Source organism: Aulostomus chinensis, chromosome 8 (assembly GCF_037954235.1).
Source record: "Aulostomus chinensis isolate RoL2024-O1b breed Wild chromosome 8, RoL_Achi_v1.0, whole genome shotgun sequence".
Lineage (NCBI taxonomy): Eukaryota > Metazoa > Chordata > Actinopteri > Syngnathiformes > Aulostomidae > Aulostomus > Aulostomus chinensis.
This window is the reverse complement of record NC_141327.1, coordinates 3,755,177-3,769,746: the sequence shown is the minus strand read 5'-3', so window position 1 is coordinate 3,769,746 and position 14,570 is coordinate 3,755,177. Positions and strand designations below refer to the sequence as shown.

The 14,570-nt window shown below is 43.3% G+C and overlaps 1 protein-coding gene across 8 annotated transcripts in view; it reads right to left on the bottom strand.

Annotated features, from left to right (window-relative positions):
- Positions 1-14,570, bottom strand: part of sh3pxd2aa (SH3 and PX domains 2Aa) — a 118,501-nt gene that overhangs the window by 26,333 nt on the left and 77,598 nt on the right. For all 8 annotated transcript variants that reach the window (XR_015117520.1, XM_086210499.1, XM_086210503.1 and 5 more), the window contains one exon: positions 14,309-14,437. Coding sequence is in view for 7 of the 8 variants with exons in the window: in XM_086210499.1 (XP_086066625.1) it covers positions 14,309-14,437 (129 nt within the window). In the remaining variant the exon portion in view is untranslated. The remainder of the gene's footprint in view (positions 1-14,308; positions 14,438-14,570) is intronic.

The following is a 14,570-nucleotide window of genomic DNA, read 5'->3' as shown; positions in this document are numbered from 1 at the left end:
CTTCCTTTTCTTTCCCTCTTTACTCTGTCCCTCTCTTTCCTTCTGTATCTCTGTCTTCCTCCATTCTCTGTCTTTGTCTCTGTCCTGCTCTCCTGTTCTCTCTCTGTCCCCACTGATCCTGGATCTGCTCCACGTTCCTGCCTGATAAGAGGAAGGTTTTGGTGGCTGCTGTTGCAGGATGTGCTTGCTGACGGAGAATTGTTGGGTGGAGGTTCATTGAAGGAGTGAGGTGCTGGACCTGCTCTACCTGTAAAGTGTCAGGAGAGAATCTTTGTTGTGATTTGGCGCCGTACGAATAAAACTGACTTGACTTGACTACTACTGATGGTAAATGATGTCAAAGTCCATAGATAATGATACTTGTCCCAAGCATCCCAATGAATTAACTTGGCAACCCTGCAGCTTCCCTGGTAAGTTGCAGTGATTGAAGGTGCGTACAGTTGGAGGAGCAGAATAAGAGAGATGGGAGGGCACTGCCAGAAAATCAGGGGAAAAACCGGCAAATAACTCTTTTTTTTTCTTCCTTTCTGCAAATGAGTCTAGCAATTAGGTCATCACACCGCTCCGATGTATTTACAGGCATATGGCTCAGCTGTCTGATGTGGTTGGAGAAGCCTGGGTGAATCAATCCATCACGCCCTTTTTCATTACCTGGCAAGACACCAATCACATTAACACACATAATGAATGATGTGGAAAGAATGCCTGTAACATGAAGTTGTGTCGGAGGGAAAGTAACGGTAATGGTAACATCAAGGAGGTGCCGTAGGAGCGAGTAATTATTAACCATGGCCTCACAGAACGACAAATTCTATTTTTGAACAATATCTGATTATCAGAAGTACTAATTCTTTTTATTACAGGTGTTTTACAGGTAATTTATATGTAATGGGAATATTACAGCAGGGTTTCCAGTGAACGGTAGCACTCTAGAATGCTCAGTGCTGCTCGAGAAGTGGCAGCAGCTGAGCTTAATTTATACTACTTCACTAACAGGCATTAAAATATTATTGGGTTGACACTTTGCAGACCACAGTAGAGGAGTCTGCCCAGCCCCCAGCGCGCAGCCTCATCCCTCTTTAAGCCCTTTGAAGCACAGTGAGGCTGAACGCAACTCAGAGTTTATGTATAGCATAAAAACAGCTTCTTCCAACACACACAAAACCAGTGAGATAGTGCATCCACTGAGATTCCCCACAGCCGGGTCATGTCTCAAGCTAAGGGGGCCCACAGACACCTGGGGGCTCCAACAGAAGCTGCAGTGAAGCCTATCCAGCCAGAGCCTCCCGGTGGACGCTCAGTACCCGCCTGCTGTCCGACTCCCGCGGAGACGTCACAGCGTCGTCTGGCTTCGGGAGAGGTCAGCGTAGTTCAGTTTGGAACTGTCAGTGTCAATTTAGCAGTCCACTTGGCCATGACTAGAGCTCGAGGTTTCATGTAAGATTATGTTTGACACCGCAACGGTTACACTATGCTAATTAAATCTTACACCATTGCTCGGGGTTGAGAGCGGTGGTGGCGGTGGTGGTCTGCGGCAGTCTAAAAGGTAAAGAAGCAGCCTGTGAGCGTTTAAGCCATGAATATAGCACTTTATTTCTTTTGTGTCTGTATTTGTTTGATTATGAACTATTCAGCTGATGTCATGCTGTGGTGCGATTGGTCCTCCGCCAAGCATAAGAATAGCTTGGTTCATATGAAACACATGCAAGAGTTCTTCCTCTCTGTGGCCCACCTGGCATGTGGTGGAAAAACACAATCATAAATCTTACACACTGTTAGAGGAGAGAGGCCGCTGGAAAGAGTGTGTGTGTGTGTGTGTGTGTGTGTGTGTGTGTGTGTGTGTGTGTGTGTGTGTGTGTGTGTGTGTGTGTGTCGAGACAAAGACAAAGATAAGTGACTCTCCAAAATAAGATGGTTCAGATGTTAAAAAAACGACAAGATAAAAGATAAGATAAGACATATCAGCGATAATATTCTCAAATGGATTCCCAACATGCTGGGATATTTGGAGGTGTATATAATAATTAAAAAAACACCCTCAGTCCTACATCATGAATCAGGTGATTTTATCTGATTGTGCAGGTTAACGTCATGACGGCAGCACTGCTGTGTCTGTTCCGCTGACATTACTGGTGTCTTCATTCTATCATCAGGTGCGTTTAAAGCAAATTTTGGAAATGCTGCACAAAAGGAAACCTGAACGAGGTGCGTTTCCACCAATAAAAACAAAACCAGGCTCTGCAATCAGAAGATGTGGGTGTAGGCGACCTGCATGGCTGCAACGGAGTAGAGGAAGAAGAGTGGTCTCGGACGTACACGGTTAAATTACTCTCAGTTGGGCAATTTGCAATTGCTCCTTTGTACCAGCTCATCTGGACGTGTTGCTGCGGTCTGGAGTCAAACACAACTGTGGGAATACCTGCGCAAACACCGGCAGCAAAAGCAGCTCGTCAGTCACATGAGTTGAAGACTCATTTCGTCCACTTGTCAGTTGCCACACATCCACACATCCTTTGTGGAAAAAGAAACAAAAAGCACAACTACTTCTTTCTTTGTCACGTGTTCTACTGCAATACTTCAAGCTATGCATCAAAAGACGTTGATGGCAATATTGTTGGATGTTGCAATTGATGAGTGATCATTTTTCAAAACCCAAAAGAGGAGAATTAAAAGGATGAGTGTTTTTTTTGTCCAGATAATCAGTCAGTCCCTCCAGAAAAACACAGGTATGCATCGCATTATTCAATATATAATCAGCCAAAGTCCGCACATTTATACGGGGGCCCGCATTTTTATAGACACCACACTTTCGCCCAATAAATCAATGATTTCCATGCAAAATGCGCAAAATGTGCGGGGCTTGCATGATTTCATAATTCCCGCATTTTCGTTGCAAAGAAGTCACACACATCTTCGCAGAAAGTTGAAAAATGTGGCGTTTACTTGTTCACACAAGTCCCGGCTTTTTCCTCCTGTTGCCTTGGAAGCCTTGTGAAGAGACGTCATCGGAAAGCTGCAAACCCCACAAAGACACGATGAGGTCCACAAATCAGCCTCATTTGCCGGCAAATTTGGAACTTGTTTGACTCATCGGGGTTACGTAAGTGTGAGCCGTGTGTTTATTGAGGTCTGAAATAAAACATGATGAGAACTTAATTGTTCCCAGCACTTCCTGTGATGCAGTATGCTTGCTTATCATAGGAGCTCATTAGAAATGACTCTATATTAAGGTCGTAGCCCAGTGAGAACAGTGTTGGCAGAATCCGTTTTTTTTTTCTTATTTTACTCAAACTGCGGTTTGAGTTCCCCCGTTTTTGTTTTTTTTTGCAAATTCACGCTATTTCATCGCATAAAACTGCATGATTATCCCGCATATCCCATTGCATTTTTTTAAGAAAACCTGCCACATAATCAAGGATTTTTGCCCGCAGCAATCACAAATATCTCTGTTCTCAGTTTATAGTATCAGTGATCAAATGAAATTGAAATAAATAAATCATTGGCTGAGGAAAGGTGTCGTTAGCCTTCGTGCTGCTCAAGCCAACATCAGGATTATTTACCTGTTTGAAAATGTTTTGGGGACACAAGAAAACTGCTATGACTACAAGTGCCGTTTAGCTTTGGGAGATTTAGTGCAACCCATAAGAGAGAAACTGATTTGGTGCTTCACACTTGGGATAAATATGTTAATAACAGATGATGTGCCAACTTGAACGCATGCACATGGTGAAAGATTAACAGAATCACTTGGCTCTCTCCGAGTTGGCAGATATTCTTGGGTTTCTATCTTCCTTACATATGCACTCAGAAGCGAACCCTCCCACCATCCAGGAGGACTTGAGCAGCTTCTTTGTCTCCCCCCCTCACGCCATGCTTTAGACTTCACCGCGAGTGCAATTGGCGGTGTGAGGTGAGGTTTTGATAGGACCCAGTTCCCCTATAAATCCAGCTCTGCAAAGAGTGGGCACAGTAAAAGCAGATAAATGAGGACCAGAAACACGCACACACACACACACACTCTCACACACACACACACACACACACACACACACACACACCATGCTGTCTCTTAGTGCTCTACAAATCCACAAGTAGATCTGCTGCATTTGCCCTGACCACTTCCCCTTTTGTTGTTGTTGTTTTTGTCAATTATCTGTTGTACCTATAGAAATGTTGATACTTTTATTACCATGGAAAAAAGTATCTTTGTCACAAAAAGCTGTACCGTAAACATTGTGTGTGTGTGTGTGTGTTTGAGTGAGAGATTGAATCCCCTTTATGAGTAACACCAACCCAAAGACCTCTAAAACCTGAAACAGCCCAGTGTCCATCTGTGACACCTAACATGAGCACAGTGATGGCGACTGCAGTCAGTAAACATTAGTAATCATTAATAATCATTAATAATCATTAGTACTCATTCATAATCATTCATAATCATTAGTAATCATTAATAATCATTAGTAATCATTAGTACTCATTCATAATCATTCATAATCATTAGTAATCATTCATAATCATAAGTAATCATTAGTACTCATTCATAATCATGAGTAATCATTAATAATCATTAGTACTCATTAATAATCATTAGTACTCATTCATAATCATTAGTACTCATTCATAATCATTAGTACTCATTCATAATCATTCGTAATCATTAGTAACCATTAATAATCATTAGTACTCATTAATAATCATTAGTACTCATTCATAATCATTAGTACTCATTCATAATCATTAGTACTCATTCATAATCATTCGTAATCATTAGTAATCATTAATAATCATTAGTACTCATTCATAATCATTCATAATCATTAGTAATCATTAATAATCATTAGTACTCATTCATAATCATTCATAATCATTAGTAATCATTAGTAATCATTAGTACTCATTCATAATCATTCATAATCATTAGTAATCATTAATAATCATTAGTACTCATTCATAACCATTAGTAATCATTAATAATCATTAGTACTCATTCATAATCATTAGTACTCATTCATAACCATTAGTAATCATTAATAATCATTAGTACTCATTCATAATCATTAGTACTCATTCATGTCATCACACGAGGCAGCAGGTTTATTTCTCTTCTCTCGTAGGTCAAATATTGCAAAGCGCCAACGTGTGTTTCAGGTCCTGTTGAATTGAACCAGAACCATTAAGTGTGTTTTCAAAATGATGGATGCTTATTTCCTGTTACAGGAGGTGCTGGATATATTCCTCTTTTCCTGAAGCCACCCTGCAGTCTCAGACACTCCATTTGAGGGAAACCAGTTCTCAGAAACCTCGGGAGAGACTCAAAGGAGGGATCTCTCTCCCAGGCAAACCCTAAAACAGAAGTAGTCCATCAATTGTGTATTATTGACATGTTTACGCTCCCTTGCTAGTCTGACGGATGTAACTGGGAGGGAGCTTGTTTCTGAGAATTTATGAGACGCCCAATGACAAACGCCTGATATTCAAAGAGGTTATAAGGCAGCACCAGCTTCCAAGACTGTAGTGGGGCTGTATTGAGCTCTATTTGGAGTTGCTAGCTAAACCAAACCTAAAGCAGGACATAACTGCAAGCCACCTTCCTTTGATGGAGGCTGAAGGTCAACGTAAGAGCGCACATATCACTGACGGTCGTATGTCACAGCTCTGGGGACCCCTGGCATTTTCAAGGTAATGGCAGATGTGTGCTGTGATGCGGGACAGGGGTTAGACAGAGACGGACACAAAAAAAGAGCTGCTAAGAAAGACAAAGGACGGCGAGCAAGCAGATGTCTGGCTGTAATATTCCACACTGAAATTTCCCCTCCAAAAATAACTTCATACTGGTTCTCATTTTGCGATCACTGGAATGATCCTCACACTGCTTTGATAATGGATGTCTGTTTGAAACGTGACATTTGGGATGACCCCAAATGTGACAGTCATACTTGTTTCCCCTCTTTGAGCTTGTGATTAGGACCAGATCCCCTGGAGAGCAGCGAGCACTGGAACGCAGAGCTGCTTTTCAGGGCAACATATTGAATTGCCTGCTTATGTTCCTGCAGCGTCAGCAGAACAGAAGATTAAAAAGAAAGGGCTTAAAATAGAAACACAACAATTGGTTCTTCCTATAAGCAGCTGGGATATCAACCGCGGCGCTAACACAGAGTTCAGTGAATGGCATCTGGCCTAGATCGGCATCATCATCTACAAATATGCTTTCGACGCAGCCACTTCACCTGCCGGAGATAATAAGTCCAGCAATTACCTCTGTGTATCTAGACTATGTTTAACCTGCTCGAAAGCTGGAACCCCTCACGGCCCAGCTGGAAAATTGACTGTCTCAAGAGAAATGCCTCACTTTGACACGCACAAGCTTTATAAAGTAGTGAGGTCGTGGAGGTTATTACAAGCTTTCACAAGTTCTGTAAGTAATGGTCTTATTTCCTGCGCTGACACTGTCAGATGGACAGCAGAAAGACTTCAAGATGTTTGCTGGCATGAGAATTATGAATAAACGCACTCAGCTAAAAAGTCAACTGTCGAAACAATTGTGCATAAAAGGCTAATATCTCCCATGAAAATATTCAATCACTACTCACAAAAGTTTCCTGCCCAACCAATGGAGTGTGAAAGCTGAATATTCAACGTGATCTCATGAGACGTTCGTAGGATTCTTTACAAACACGCATGCACAGTGTTTGTCCCTCATCCTACAAATGTTCAGCAACACGGCCGCGCAAACCTCTGCAGTGAGAACTTGGAGCAAAAAAAATGCCAGACATTCCTTTTCTTCACGGAGGAAAATACTTTGAGATAGCTGTAACGACACCGTGGTTAAAGCCTGGTGAGTTTTAGGTATAAAAACCACTTGGGTAGTCTTACGGAAAGAAATCAGAAATAAAAAATAAATAAGAATAAAAATATAAATAAATAGAAATAAAAATAGCTGCAAACGTCTCAGTGTGTTGCTAAAAACACCGTTTGGTCACCAGAAGAACTGCTGCCATTTTCCCAACATCTCGCTTTCGAGTGGAACAGGAAATGCTTTCTAAAACCCAGACGTAAATTAGTATTGTTGAACGTCCCCTTCCATCATCTTGAAGCCTGTGGGATTTTTGAAAGTGTATTCGGTTAAATGCCTGAAATAAAGTCTGCTTTTAAAATTAGCTTAAGCTCAGCATTTGTTTATACAGAATAAAATTCTTCATGAATAACCGACTTGAGAATTCTGAAGTGTTTACGTGTCTCCAAAACAGTGTTTGGTAAAAACAAGCTTAACAAGACTCCATACAATTTCACGACAAAAGCAGAAGAAAGGCAAAGATAATGCGTCGGTGGCCGCAGATCGTTGGCTGCATGTCCCAGCGTCTCGCTAAATACACCCAGTTTTGTTACTGGAAGAACAGCTGCATGTGTCCCAATGTCCCAGTCCTGCTGGATCACTACTACATTGCGGGTGATATCATAATTATAATGCATCACTCTTAGTTGGTCTCGAGTGAATGAGAGGAGCCTGGAATATCAGATGGTGGAGGAGGGTCATGTTGGGTGAGACGATGTTTCAGGGGTCTCACTGTGAATGCGCTGCTGCTCTGATTTGCTCCTCTGGTTTACTGGAGTGGACTGAAATGTTCCTCAGCTGTTAAAACTTGTCGTCATGGGAAAGCGCATTAACTGCCGGGACTCCAAGCTGACCACAGCCTTCACTCACCATGCCGAAGGAAACTACAAGCTTCTTTTACAGCCATCTTTCAAACCAACAAGAGCGAGCATTTTGTACTGCAGAGGTTGACTTCTGGCAGACGTACGACTTTAAGACACTGCAAAGCTGGTCTAAGAGTTAAAAATAGGGCATTTCATGCTGTTTCTTCCTAGGAAGTCAGAACTGATTTCAAGGTCCTGGTCTTTATTGACATTATAAGATGGAGGCATTACATCCCAGTTTGAAGCTCAGGTTACCTGGTTGAAGTTTTCATAAACCGCAGGGGTTTTGTTTCTGAGGCAGTCTTGTTACAAGTGAAAGAGGATAGCCAGTGGAGGGGCTCTCAATAACCAGCGATGACAAAACATCACGCCCTGCCTGCCCCTCGCCCTGATCCTCCATATGGTGTGGGATTGTGCTAGCGTGAGCTGTTTCCCTGCAGCGTACACATCCTCCTCTACACAAAGTCCAACAATATGTTGTAACATTATCATCATTCTAAGCCAAGACAAATGGACATCTCTGCAATAAAGACAACCCTAAGATGAGTCCCTGGTTAGCTTAAAATACAGCCTCCTCTGAGCCTCTGCTATCCGCAGATTGTCTGAGCTCAAGACTGAAGTAGTGTAGCAGTTTTATAGCCATGCTAATGCTAGCCTCCAGCCTCCCATGACAGCTATGTACAAAACAGCCCCCCGATACAGAACATCCTTTAAGCTAACCCTCGGCGACTTAAAACACAGGTTGGGGCCAGCCTGAGGTTCACTTCTCTGCAGCTTCAACCTGGAATTCACAACACACGTCTCATCATTGAATATTACTGGATATATTTAGCTGTACTGTTGCTAGAAGGAGTCAAATTATTCTGTCAGTCCAACAAAAATTAGACTTTTAAATTGCAGTAGGGAATCCGCCATGCTTTGGTCAAGTTTCTCTATCAGTCTGCGTACGTTCCGTATGTCCAGCTGCAGTCTTTAACCTATCATCAAACCACACAGTCGAGGGACGTATCCCCATGGCGGGCCACGCTACAGAGAAAACAATGCGTTTCTGGACAAACAAAACTTTACGCTGCTCTAGCTTAAGGAATTGTTCATTAGGGACTTTGAACTGAAGTCCCGTGTACGACAGGGACGCCACTTGCTTACTTGTTCGGGATGTGATGCAAAAGGGTAAACGGAACAAGTCTGATTGCAAACAGCTGTAAGGGGGCATACCGCCACCTACTGCTCCGGATGTGGAGTGCCAATTCTTTTTCATTCACGTATTCTTGGACCACAGTAGTCCAACTGTGTATCAAAGCTTTAAATATGGCTGCAACTGTGCATGTAAACCCATGACATCTAGTGCTAAAACAGCAAGTTGATGAACTGATTGCTGATTGAGCAACTAATGAGGATGCATGTCGCTCTAAATTGGACGTGGTTTTTGTTTAAAAAGGACATTGTTAATGCACAAGTCTCCAGACAGCAGCTCGGAGCAGGCTCTCGGCTATGGTAATTATAGAAACACTGAACTCATCAGAGCAGGAATTCAGGACATTTTCCAGCCACTTCAAAAAACAAACCCTGAAATTATTTCAGAGCCTTAAAGTCAAGCTTGAACTGAACTTTCTGTAGCTTGTAGTCTAAATGACGTTCTGACACAAGCTCATCGGTTCTTCCTGTAAAAGTTGTCTACACAAGGAACGAGGTCGAATCAAACCAAGCAAAAGTAGAACAAATGTTTGGAAAGGTGTTGATGGTTGGACTGAGAGCTGCAAGGCCCCCTGGGAACTGGGAGATATGTGGTGGGAAACTTTTCCTCAGACATCCATTTAGCTGCTGACAATCAATCAAACGCATAATTCAAGACTAAAGTTCACAAAAACTTAAGGCATTTCCCCCCAACAAGAGAAACAGTATATGTGGCAGACGCTGAAGGACATGTGTGGTCTGTACTGTGGAACAATGAAGGCTGAAAAATGGGGTTTTCACAAATGAGCGTTCATTGTGCCACAGAAAACAACCGCTTCTGTGCACGTTGAGATAAGTTGACACACCTATGGGACAGGCAGAGGAAAAAAAATCCTTGTTAATGATTAAAAAATTAAAAAAAAAACACTCAAAAAATTCGGAAAACATGAAGTACCAGAGGCGTGAAAGGTGCCGCAGCCACTGGAGGTGCTACAACAGCAACAGCATGCAGAGTGGCAGCGTCACATGCTTGCATAGCTGAAGCTCCTTATCCAAATAAAATACTTCTGGTTGCTGGAAATTCAGTGATATTGCTACGGACTACCACATTGTAATTATTGTCATATCCCTCAAGAGGAAATGTACTTAGTCTCTTAAAATCAACAGTGACAAAATGCTCCTGAAACAGGGAAAGAATGGAAGCCAAGATATTTGGGCAAATGGCTTCTCCTGCAGGCTTTGAACACACGGGATCATGGCTGCAGTTTACCGTTTATATCCTCCTGGTAGATTCATTTGTCTCGTCCGATGAAACTAGGAAAAAAAGGGGGGGGGGGCATTTCCTCGCATAAATACCCCCTCTGTCGCTGTAGCCAGAGAATGGAAGAACTGTTTTCTTAAATGTACCGTTCTTTGTCACAGATATGAGAAATAAATGGAAAAACATGTGGGATCACTGCCAGTGAAATGGCTGTTTATGCTGTCATGAAGTAACGGACAGGAGGGAAATTCAAGGGAGGGACGCAAGATCTGCTGGGTTTGGACTGCCGACATTGGAATTCCCAGGTCAAAGTCTTGAGCCCACCTCAAAGTAGAGCTTAAATAAGACATTTCGGGGCTTAGCCAACAAATAAATGAAGTTGCTTTTATGTACCTCATGCTGTCTGTAGCACAATTGAAATGAAGAAAATCATTCGAGTCATTTAGGAGCTAAGACAATTACAATCTACTTAAAATTAACTTCTCACATAATGACAGCTAAAGTATAATACTAGTCCATAACATACAGTATGTGAACTCCAGCTAATCTCTCTCCCTCCCTCTCTCTCTCTCTCCCTCCCTCTCTCTCTCTCTCTCTTCATTAGGCTCTGCACAAAAAAATCGTACTGTCTTCTCAACCTCAACCATCGGATCCTCAACTGTCTTTAGCTCACTGTCACCTCTTTTGTGCATGTCTTTTGTGTAGCCTCAGGAAAGAAAGAAGAAAAGCCTGGTCACAACACAAAATAAAACCATACTGTATTTGAATGAGATATTTTCCTAAAAAATACTGAAAATCTATTTTAAGACTTTTCAGAGTTTTGCAGGAAGCCTGTCTGGGACATTCCTCTCATCAGAGGCTTGGCTGTTTCCCTGTCAGAGGAGCAACAAGAGGGAGAGAACCAGGACAGTGGCCAAGACCAGGGCTCTGCTCTTCTGTCCGACCCCCACCGATGCTTCATAAATCTGTACACTCCTAAGTGGTACGATGGAGTCATACAGATCACACTCACACGGGGGGTGGGGCACTAACCGCCCAAGCAAATTCATCGCCATACACTCCAGCGCCCCCCCCCCCCCCCCCACACACACACACACACACACACACACACACACACAGCTTCTGATTTCATTACGTCGAGCGGTTTTGTTGACACAGAGCGGTGGGACTTACTGGGCCGATCATTTCTCACAGGGCCACGACAACATCCCACTGTGGAGTGAAACATTCTCTTCGGTCAAGCCGACACACTGTTGGACCACGAACCGTTTGTTCATGCGTCTTCAAAAAGTGGGCACAAAAATGCATTTCAAAGAAAAATCAGATTGAACGGATTTCATCATTGCCTGGGGAGAATTAAAAGATATCACAGCACTCCACTGAGTAGATAGATGTAAAATTAAGAGCTGGACCGTCTGCGTGGAAAATGTTGAGGAAGGAAGCACATAGAGAACAAGGGGCTCTAGTAAAGCCTTGCAAGCGGAAAGGGATATAAAACAAGCTCTCGGATGTGTTTGTTTTGGCATGGCTTTCCAGCAATGTCATCATCCTCATCAACATGGTTCTTGCTCCACTTCTTTGGAACAGTGAATGATGACAGAACACATGTCCGACTCTTGGGCAAGACTTCCCCACAACTCGGAAGGGCTTCTTGAGGCCTGCGAGCGCTTATCAATGGCTGTTCGCAGCTGACAGTTAGCAGCTAGCTCTCAAATGCGGAGCAGATGTCGTGAAGTGGCACACATCTCGTCACTGTCTTAAAACAGCGGCCTCAGATACTTTTGACAATGTTTTTTTTACCTAAAACATCTCCCCGTGATGTTTAGTCTCCAGTTTTTTGTTTTTCCTGAAAAACTTGAAAAAAGTGACTCAGGTGTTTATTTGAAGAAGGCGGTGATATTAAATCTCCAACTTTGAAGAGATTCTGGTAAATTAAATGTGCATGATTCAAATTCCCCCTGAAGACAAGAGTTAGCAGGAACACTTGACATTTCAAAACCTCACTAAGAAAACTACAAGGAAAGCCAAAAACAGGCTCTTCACATCCTTCACTCCATTTTTGAGAAGACATCAACTTCCCTGAGTAAAAATTTGACCAGAAGCCAAATCACAACAGCAATCTTTTCTCATGCAACTCAACATTTCCCACACAGACAAAGAAATAGAAAGCTTGCTCAGCACGAAAAATGGACTAATTAAAAGCACATAATCACTCAAAGATGTGCGAGCCAAGATAACTGGAGGAAACGCTCACACACCTAATCAGTGCATAGATAAGGATGGAGGCAGTGCTGTGTCTGTGCCAAGCTTTCTGCTGTATTCTCTTGAGTTGTGCAAGCTGCTGGCCGTCAGTGCTGCTAGCGTGGAAAATGAGAGCGAGCTGCAGGATTTCTTCAGAGATACAACGGAGCAGCGTCCATATCTGTCGCTACTTATTGTCCCAGTAATCCTGACAGTCACTCTGCTCTAGCACCTCAAGTCAACTCACCAAACTTCTATGACGACACTTTGACAACGCTGGACAATGACTTCTGAATTTACTGGACATTCTTGTTGTACTGGGCAAGAGACTGGCCTCCAGCCATAACAAACAAACACACACACTCACACAAACACACACACACACGCACATAGAATGCCAAACAGCACCTCCAGGTGGTGCCAAACCCCAGCTGGGAAACTGTGAGTGATGGAGGGAGGCTGGAGATGGGAAGAGAGTCAAATAAGGTGATAATGCCGTGTCTGAATTTACCAGTAGAGGAATTGCAACTTGTCTTTCTTTTGCAGTGGCACACTGGATTGAACTGAACTGGGATTGTGGGGGCCAAGTAGCTCAAACACTGAGATTATGGGAGAAGTACCAGAGAGTAGGGTCGGACTACTTGCTGGAGCAATGACGTAAGTGTGCATTCGTAGGTAGCAGGTATTAGTCAGACCCCATGGATTTCCAGGGAAATCCCTGTTTGCAGCAAGCACACAAAACATTTTGTGTGTGTTTTTTTGTTGATGATAATTGTCAACTATCACACTTTTTGTCGCGTCAGTGATGCTAAAGAGACAAACCACTCTCTTAAGTGTAACACTGCTTAATCAAAATTTTAACAACTTTATCAATGGACAAGGAAAGCCCACATCAGGCCCACCAGCCGTCTGTAATCGTCAAAAATAAGAAGAACCCCCAAAACTATTGGATAAGAGGAAAGTACTCTATACTACAGTATACTGCAATTATACTTTCTTATAATCATTCATCATCTATACTACTCTCATATACAGGTTCTTGGAGAGCTGAAGCTTATTCCAGCTTTCACTGGGTGAGAAGCAGGTCACACCAGTTCACCAGCTGACATATCAAGACAGACAACCATTCACATCTAAACGCCAATTTAGAGACGCCAAGTGAGACGGAGCACCGGTGGAGAAGCCGCACAGTAACGGGAGCACATGCAAACCCCATTTCACAATGCTGCTAAGCTACAGTACTACAGCCAACTGCAAAAATGTAGCCAATGTTTACAAGTACTCTCCTCTTCCAACTGTGTTTGAGTAACAACAAAGAATGATGCAATCTCAAATACGCAGGGTTTGGGTCCCTGTATACTGTTGACCAATCAGGGTTCCAGTTATTGAGCAATCAATAACAGAACAGAGTTCTTCTGACATAATCCTGGCCCTCGGCAGAGAAACACAGGATATAACCAGGTTTGGCTCTGTTGCTCCAGGACTGACCAGCAGGACCAGCAAAGCCACATCCACATTCATGACAGTTAAGATATCAGAATCCTGGGACATGCAGGAGTGGTGCTGTGTTGGGATGAACTCAGAGGACCCAGGGGACAGAATGAGGTGTGGAGGACATGGCTGCATTTTTAAAGCCTCAATGTTGTTGTTGAAAACGGGATTGAGGACTGTTATTTTTCATGGAACTGAATCCATGTTAGAAAGCCCGGCATCAGAGGAGGAAAGATGCTGCGTGAGCGTGCCTCGGTGTGTACACGAGGAGTGTGTTTATGCTGCCGATGTGTACCCAGAGACAGAGAGAAGTAAACAAGGAGAAACAAACAGAATGTCATGACTTTTAACAAACCCCCTACTTTTCACAACATAAATCAATAAGAATACTCTGTTGTGTGAGGACTTGTCAGGGTTCAATACAAAGGGGAAAAAAAAACTCACCACTTTCGCTCTTCTCAATCACGTCCACCGTCTCACCAGCCTTGAGGCTGATCTCGGAGTTCTCCTGCCTCTCGTAGTTGGCCACAGCCACATACTGCTCCAGCACCATAGGCTCCAAGCTGTCAATCCCTGAGGGGAAGAAACACGCTGTCAGCCACCTGCCTGCTGTGGCACCCCGCGAACGCCCGCTGCAACCAGCTACACTCCTGCTGCTGTGCACCCGGTACGCTGCCATTGGCCGACCCCTGCACCCTGTCACAGC